The 8,719-nt window shown below is 43.6% G+C and overlaps 1 protein-coding gene across 1 annotated transcript in view; it reads right to left on the bottom strand.

The window, feature by feature from the left end:
* LOC138965636 (atrial natriuretic peptide receptor 1-like) overlaps positions 1-8,031 on the bottom strand; it is a 47,732-nt gene extending 39,701 nt beyond the window's left edge. Inside the window, exons 1-6 of the mRNA XM_070338078.1 lie at positions 7,694-8,031; positions 6,978-7,071; positions 6,236-6,475; positions 2,295-2,492; positions 442-628; positions 1-128 (exon numbers count right to left, since the gene is read on the bottom strand). The exon at positions 1-128 is cut by the window's left edge and continues 104 nt beyond it. Coding sequence (XP_070194179.1) covers positions 1-128; positions 442-628; positions 2,295-2,492; positions 6,236-6,475; positions 6,978-7,071; positions 7,694-8,021 — 1,175 coding nt within the window. The 5' untranslated portion in view covers positions 8,022-8,031. The remainder of the gene's footprint in view (positions 129-441; positions 629-2,294; positions 2,493-6,235; positions 6,476-6,977; positions 7,072-7,693) is intronic.
* Positions 8,032-8,719: the final 688 nt, after the last annotated feature.

Here is an 8,719-nt window from a genome sequence, read left to right as displayed (position 1 = left end):
CACAGCACGTGCTTCACCACCGTCTCCATGACAGCCGTGTACACCGCGCGTGACAGCGGAACCATGTACAGGTTCTCACACTCCACCCGCGCGATCTGGTCCGTGTAGAACCACTCGATGTAGCGAACCTGGAGCAGACAAGAGTGAACAACATTGGACAATTCAGATCTCGTGTAGAACCACTCGATGTAGTGAACCTGTTGTAACAAGCAGACAACAGTGAACAACACTGGACAATTCAGATCCCGTGTAGAAACACTCGATGTAGCGAACCTGAAGCAACAGTAGGACAATGAACCTCACGCAACAATTCGATTGCTTGATGCCGTCTATAATTACCACTTGTTTCCCGTGGCCTACCTGATGCATGATTGGCCTCTTTCTGTGCAGGGTAGAATTTCTTTGTTGAATTAATTATTGTATATTCAAACGGATACTTACAAGCTCTGTGGCCACGAGGCAGTCTGTCATTGAAGTCATGCGTATGATGAGGTAGGTGTAGCCACAGATGGGGTAGGAATACGCCCCTGGTGGGCGTGCCAAAGACGTCGTCATCCTCGAGGAGAAAGAGTCCGCGAAATCGTCCATTGCACTTTGCACGGATTCGGCTCTAGCCTCAACCAGATTTCTGTATTTTTTAATTAGAAAAAAGCGTTGCGTTTGAGGCAAGTTGTGCAAAGATGATAAGTAATATAGATAAGAAATAAATGTCATTTATGACACAGATGAATCGTTTCATTCAGTTAAATGGTGAGGCACTTGTGCTGTTTTGGGGACATAAACTGTCGATGCTAACAATTTAACAAGTCGCGTAAGGCGAAATTACTACATCTAGTCAAGCTGTGGAACTCACACAGTGAAACTGAACGTAGTCCGCCGCTAGGGCAAAAGGCAGTGAAAGTGACGAGCCTGTTTGGCGCGGTAGCGGTTGCGCTGTGCTTCATAGCACGCTTTACTGTACCTCTCTTCGTTTTAACTTTCTGAGCGTGTTTTTAATCCAAACATATCATATCTATATGTTTTTGGAATCAGGAACCAACAAGGAATAAGATGAAAGTGTTTTTAAATTGATTTCGAAAATTTAATTTTGATCATAATTTTTATACTTTTAATTTTCAGAGCTTGTTTTTAATCCAAATATAACATATTTATATGTTTTTTGAATCAGAAAAAGATGAAGAATAAGATGAACGTAAATTTGGATCGTTTTATAATAAATCATTAATTAATTTTTAAGCCACCAAGCTGAAATGCAATACCGAAGTCCGGCCTTCGTCGAAGATTGCTGGGCCAAAATTTCAATCAATTTGATTGAAAAATGAGGGTGTGACAGTGCCGCCTCAACTTTTACAAAAAGCCGGATATGACGTCATCAAAGACATTTATCGCAAAAAAGAAAAATATGTCCGGGGATATTATTCCCAGGAACTCTCATGTAAAATTTCATAAAGATCGGTCCAGTAGTTTAGTCTGAATCGCTCTACACACACACACGCACAGACAGACAGACAGACAGACACACACACACACACACACACACACATACACCACACACACACACACACACACACACACACACACACACACACACACCACAACCCTCGTCTCGATACCCCCTCTACGTTAAAACATTTAGTCAAAACTTGACTAAATGTAAAAAGGAGCTGATATGAAACCAAATCATACCCTGCGGCTATCAAAGGCCTGGCAAAGAGAAGTTTTTCACTGACATTTCTGACCATCAGAAGAAGGACATGCCAAGAGCGCTGACACAGACATTTCAGACCATCAGAACAAGGACATGCCAAGAGCGCTGACACAGACATTTCAGACCATCAGAAGAAGGACATGCCAAGAGCGCTGACACAGACATTTCAGACCATCAGAACAAGGACATGCCAAGAGCGCTGACACTGACATTTCAGACCATCAGAAAAAGGACATGCCAAGAGCGCTGACACAGACATTTCAGACCATCAGAAGAAGGACATGCCAAGAGCGCTGACACTGACATTTCAGACCATCAGAACAAGGACATGCCAAGAGCGCTGACACAGACAACAAATATCCCCACAACATTCAAAAGCATGAAAAGGGAAACTTTGGCAGTGATATTTAAGAACATGAGAGTAATGACGATAGGAAGCCGATAAGAAATAGTATAGGCATAGACATAGAAAACTTTATCATCTCAATTGAGAAATTAATGTGTATACCCTGCGGCATTCAAATGCATGAAAAGGGAACTTTGTCAGAGTAATGACGATAGGGAGCTGATGAAAAATAGTATATACCCTGCGGCATTGAGAAGCATGGCGAAGGGGAGCTTGGCGGTGACGGCGTCGCTGTGCACGAGGTATCCGATGGAGAACTTGGTGGAGAGGATCATGCCCGACACGCCGCGGTTAGTCTCGCCGTACAGCGTCACCACGTCCCCGTCCCACACGTGCGGCACGTCGTCCGGATCTAGGCCCTGGCTGAACGTCCCGTATCTGTGACACAGACATGAGAACATATGGACACTAAAGGCCAACATCCCAATCTAGGCCCTGGCTGAACGTCCCGTATCTGAGACACAGTCATGGGAACATATGGACACTAAAGGCCAACATCCCAATCTAGGCCCTGGCTGAACGTCCCGTATCTGAGACACAGGCATGAGAACATATGGACACTAAAGGCCAACATCCCAATCTAGGCCCTGGCTGAACGTACCGTATCTGTGGACACAGTCATGGGAACATATGGACATTAAAAAGGCCAACATCCCAATCTAGGCCGTGGTTGACGGCCCGTTACTGTGGACATATTGCCGGAAAGCAATGATTGAAATATCAAAAGATAGAAAAAATTGCAAAAGTCTGTTTTTCTTGTAAATAGGTCAAAGAAATGCATAACAACATTATAATTAAAAGGGAGATGGCCGCAGGTTGCGGAAGTGGGTCCATCGACGATTCCGACGTCACAACGTTACCGGACATGGTCAAATCCGTATAACAATGCCAAATATAGTTATGCTGTATGTCATTTTTGAGATTATTGTGAGATGTTTCATACGGATTCAACAAATGCTAATAGATGTGTTCACGATATCTTCCAAAGCAATTCCTGAATACGATGACATTATAATAAATGTAAGCATGGGAATGAGACAATATGGAAATTAAAGGCCAACGTCGCGGGCGCGACAGACATAGCTGTCAATGTGTTGTTCGTGCCTGTAATACAGTCCATGTCGCTGGCAACGCTACATTTATCTCTGTGGCTTTCAACTATAGCAAGTCTTTAAATCAAAAATCAAAGAGACTGCCAACGTTCCAAAATTCAGAATAAAAAAAACAAGAAAGGTAGGTTGTTGGAACGTTTGTTATTGACAAAACAATACATTATAAGATGTTTGATGGGTTGTTGACAGACCAGCTTTTTTGTCGTCCGAGGGGGAGCATATCGTCTTTTGTTTCATATTTATTGACCAAGGCCGAAGGCCGCGGTCAATAAATATGAAACAAAAGTCGATATGCCCCCCGAGGACCGACAAAAAAGCTGGTCTGACAACAAACCACCAAACATCGTTTTTGTCATCATTTTGGTAGTGAGAAAATAAGATAACAATCAACACAGGGAGCCATGCTTTGAAACACGGGTTCCGTGCTGATAACCACACGAGTTCCGTGCGGATAACCACTGGCAATCAAAGCTGGCGTGTGAAAGCAACTTTCTGTATTTTTGAGTTCATAAAATGTTGGGATGAATATGTCAGGTTTGAGGATGCACAGTTCTGTTTGTTCATCTCGGTATTCCACTCCCTCGGTTTTCAGTTGTGAGTATTAAGCTTAGTAATCGAATGTGGAAGCTACGTTGAGTCAAAGGTCACAGAAGATATGCGTCGTGCAGCGAAGGAAAGAATGGCGATCTTGTTTCCGACTCAGTACCTCTTTGTTTTTCATTAGACCTGTCAATCTGCTTGCTCGGCTTTGTGAGATGTTTGCATATCTTGTTGCTATTTTCTTTGCTTTTACCATTATTTCTTATTTGTGCTTCGTTTATCGATACAACGTCTTGTGCACGGGTCAAAATGTGTGTGTCAGGGGTCAATTGGTTTGACTTGAACTTGACGTTTGTGTTTCTCACACAAAGATACACGCACTCCATGACTTTGTAAGAAGACATGACATATCGGTAGGTTTCATTTGTTTGTGAATTTATTGAAGTAGTTTTGATTTTTTGTTTACTTTTGCCAGTTTGCCAGTTGGTTTTTGGAACTTTGCAAAGCAGTGTCTTGTCGTCTGTTTAGGTCTGGGGAAACGCCAATGAAAAGAGCCGAAGAATCCTCGAGCGTTTCTATTGGGTTTGCTTTTGATTATCCATGTAATAGGGCTTCCTGCAACTATGGTAACCGGGGATTTATTCCCCGGGGAACATGAGATTTATTTCCCAGGTGCTTGTGAATGAAAACTCGTGAAAATGATGACAATATAAGATGTTTGATGGGTTGTTGACAGACCAGCTTTTTTGTCGTCCGAGGGGGAGCATATCGTCTTTTGTTTCATATTTATTGACCAAGGCCGAAGGCCGCGGTCAATAAATATGAAACAAAAGTCGATATGCCCCCCGAGGACCGACAAAAAAAGCTGGTCTGACAACAAACCACCAAACATCGTTTTTGTCATCATTTTGTTAGTGAGAAAATAAGATAACAATCAACACAGGGAGCCATGCTTTAAAACACGGGTTCCGTGCTGATAACCACACGAGTTCCGTGAGGATAACCACTGGCAAGCAAAGCTGGCGTGTGAAAGCAACTTTCTGTATTTTTGAGTTCATAAAATGTTGGGATGAATATGTCAGGTTTGAGGATGCACAGTTCTGTTTGTTCATCTCGGTATTCCACTCCCTCGGCTTTCAGTTGTGCAGTGTCTTGTCGTCTGTTTAGGTCTGGGGAAACGCCAATGAAAAGAGCCGAAGAATCCTCGAGCGTTTCTATTGGGTTTGCTTTTGATTATCCATGTAATAGGGCTTCCTGCAACTATGGTAACCGGGGATTTATTCCCCGGGGAACATGAGATTTATTTCCCAGGTGCTTGTGAATGAAAACTCGTGAAAATGATGACAATCACAGATATTCACACAGATATTCACACAGATATTCACACAGATATTCACACAGATATTCACACAACACTTATTCATTCGCTCGGCTTCCTGACGAGTGGGCGAAAACTGATTCTATCAAGATAAGTTTTGTGTGAATATGTGTTTGTCTGTTCACTTAAAAGACCGTTGGGTCGAAATATCTGTGACTGTATTGTTTTGTCAATAACAAACGTTCCAACAACCTACCTTTCTTGGGTTTTTTATTCTAAAGCAAGTCTTTGGTTTTTTTTAGACGGATATTCGCCTTTAAGTTGATAGAATACACCCCTTGTGCTTTAAATTGCTAAGTTAGCGGAAGGATTTACAGCGAAAAGAAGGTGTGCACACATAGTTAGCGGGATAAACCTTATGTCCTGAACTTCCTCAGTTGGCTTTAAGTCTTTTCAGCAGAGCAAGTCTGGTGGGAAAAGACGGTATGCATACAAAGTGCAGAAAATACTGTTATTGTGCTTTGAAATCCTCAGATAGTATAGGAATTCAATACAGAGCTAATGTGTAAAAAAACCCGAATATCCAAAAAAACAACCTTCATTTCTGTAATGTTCCTCAAATAGCCTTACTATGCACTCCAGAGACAATTAAAACAAGAAAGAAAATGCTCTTGGTGTGCGTTACATTGCTCATGTAGCTTGAGTGTTCCATTGTATGAGATATGTTAAATACTCAGTGCTGAGCAAAACAAGAGTGAGTGAGAGGCATGCGGAACCAATGCCCTGGCACCTGAGAGAACACTATATATAATATATAATATATCGCTCTCCCTCTCTCTGTAAATGACTTCTCTGCATGTAACACCAACACAAACACACACACACACACACACACACACACACCACACACACACACACACCACACACACACCACACATACCACACACACACACACACACAAACACACCACACACACACACACACACACACCACACACACACACACACCACACACACACACACACACACACACACACCACACACCACACACACACACACACACACACACACACACACACACACACACACACACACACACACACACACACATTGAAACAACACGAACAAGCAACTTTGATGTGCGTGACATACTTGTTCTTCCAGTTATCGTCCTCAGCGCTGAGGGCGGCGGTGAAGAGCTCTGTGGTGCCTGACTTATCGCGCCTGGCCGCCACGTGGATCCGCTGTGCAGGTAGCGCCGCCTGGGGGTTAGTGCTGACCAACCACGTGTCGTTCCAGTACGCCAGGCTCCCGTTGTAGATGCCGACCAGCTGGGCCATGGACAGGCGGAGCTCGCTCACCCCCGGCATGTTGTACGCCATCACGATGGCCCTGGGCATACAGCGGATATGTTTAATTAATGTCACAGTCCTTAGTTTACAGGCACAGTCCTTTCCTTGAAAACAGTTGACCCTAGGATCAAAGTCCAGTGCTTCTAGCTACCACCTGAGCTACCCGGCCCTCCAACATTATGATAACAACTTGGGAACATACCTCTAATGGTGATGGCGTACGTAAAACAAAATGAATTTATCATCGTCTCAGATCTGGCCAGGCTGTGCACAGAGGGCTAGACTATCTCTCCCCTTGCTCACATACCAAGAAAGATACCTCTATAGTTCAATCAGTTCTTTCTGGTTTTGAATCTGAATATGACATCGCATGCGTACACACGGGGTTGTTTGGACACCGAGAAGAGTCTGCACGAGTTGACTCTGGTAAATAATGTCAACATCAGGATTCACAGTCGAAGGCAGAAGCAGAAATTGAAGCCTCAGTAAGGAGGTGTTAATACAGCTTTAATATTGAAAACACATGAGAATTGGATACCTACCCAGCAATAGAAGGCAGCATCTGGAGGTCTGGGTAAGCCTTGTACTCTTCTTCTTTCAGCAAGGAGTCGGACCCAGCGTAGGCCACGTGCGGCCCTGTTTCCCCCTGTCACGATGACGTCATTTGAACTTCATACAAAACGAATTATATTCGTTAACGGAAAAAGCTACAAAAAATGCTATTAGGGTGCAAAAAAAAAAGAAAGAAAGAAAGAAGCAAGGAAGAAAGAAAGGAAGAAAGTAAGAAAGAAAGAAAGGCAGGAAGGAGGAAAGAGAGAAAGGAGTAAAAAAAAATGGCAAGAAGGAAGGATGTAAGGAAGGATGTAAGGAAGGATGTAAAGAAGGAAGGAAGACAGAAGGCAACAAAGAAAAACAGAAACACAGAAATAAGAAACAAATAAAGCAAAAATTCAGATCTTTCTGTGTGCAATGACTCCGGTGTCAGACAAATCATTAAAAAGTAACTGAAAAGCAGTTTACAGTAACACCTGGTTATATTCAGCTTGGTCTGCATGCGCGTTTATAAAAACAACAAACTGATATAACCTCAACTCAACTCAACTCAACTCAACTCAAATTTTATTGGCTTCAATTTTTACATAGAAGAATTTGTCTTGCGCTTGGGATATGGTGCATATTACTGTCATTGTTTACAAATTATACATTTTAGTCTTGGTCTTACTGTTAACAACCCCTGAATGACACGAAGCACAAGGACGCACCTTTATTCTGGCTTTGCCTCCACCGCTGCCAATGGACTCGTACTTCATGGTGATCGTACGGAACGACCTCCTGTGTGCCTTGTAGGCAGGCATCCACGCCGAGTACACGTCATAGGGGAATGACGCACCAGCGCCGTTGAGCTCCACAGCGCACGTGTTCGAGGCAAAAAGGACGAAGAAGGACAGCACGTGAAGACTTGCTTGGAGTTTTCCCCGGGCCATTCTGTTCTGAAATGCCGTGTATGCCCAATAGACACAGAATTGGTGAGCGTTCGACAGGTAGGCGGGTAGATACATACTAGGCAGGTAGGCGGGTAGATACATACTAGGCAGGGAGGCGGGTAGATACATACTAGGCAGGTAGGCGGGTAGATACATACTAGGCAGGTAGGCGGGTAGATACATACTAGGCAGGTAGGCGGGTAGATACATACTAGGCAGGTAGGCGGGTAGATAGCCTACATACTAGGCAGGTAGGCGGGTAGATACATACTAGGCAGGGAGGCGGGTAGATACATACTAGGCAGGAAAGCAGGCGGGTAAGTAAGCAGGCACGCACAAACATCCACGCAAGAACGCACGCAGACACGCAATCCCCCCCCCCCCCCCCCCGCGTCACACAAATGTACACACACACACACACAAACACACACACACACACACATATACATACACACACGCACACACACACACACACACACACACACACACACAGGTAGGCGCGCACCCACCCACACTCAAACACATACGCGCGCGCGCACACACACACATACACACAGACGAACAATCATACAAACGCACACACAAACACGTACACAAATAAGTGGTCTTGTGACAATTCAAAGCAAAACGGAGAGCCAAACAGAGCAAACAAACAAATACAATCAAACAAACAACCTAACCAAGACATAGATCTAGCAAACGAATACATGTTACAAACAAACAACACATTATAAAATAGAATGAAATAAAATGAAAATTGAATTTATTTACAAAAAGGTTATTTTGTGAGTGTTTTTGCT

The sequence above is a fragment of the Littorina saxatilis genome, linkage group LG1, assembly GCF_037325665.1.
Source record: "Littorina saxatilis isolate snail1 linkage group LG1, US_GU_Lsax_2.0, whole genome shotgun sequence".
In the NCBI taxonomy this organism is placed as follows: domain Eukaryota; kingdom Metazoa; phylum Mollusca; class Gastropoda; order Littorinimorpha; family Littorinidae; genus Littorina; species Littorina saxatilis.
The sequence above is the reverse complement of the archived record's forward strand: the minus strand, read 5'-3'. Positions and strand labels throughout refer to the sequence as shown.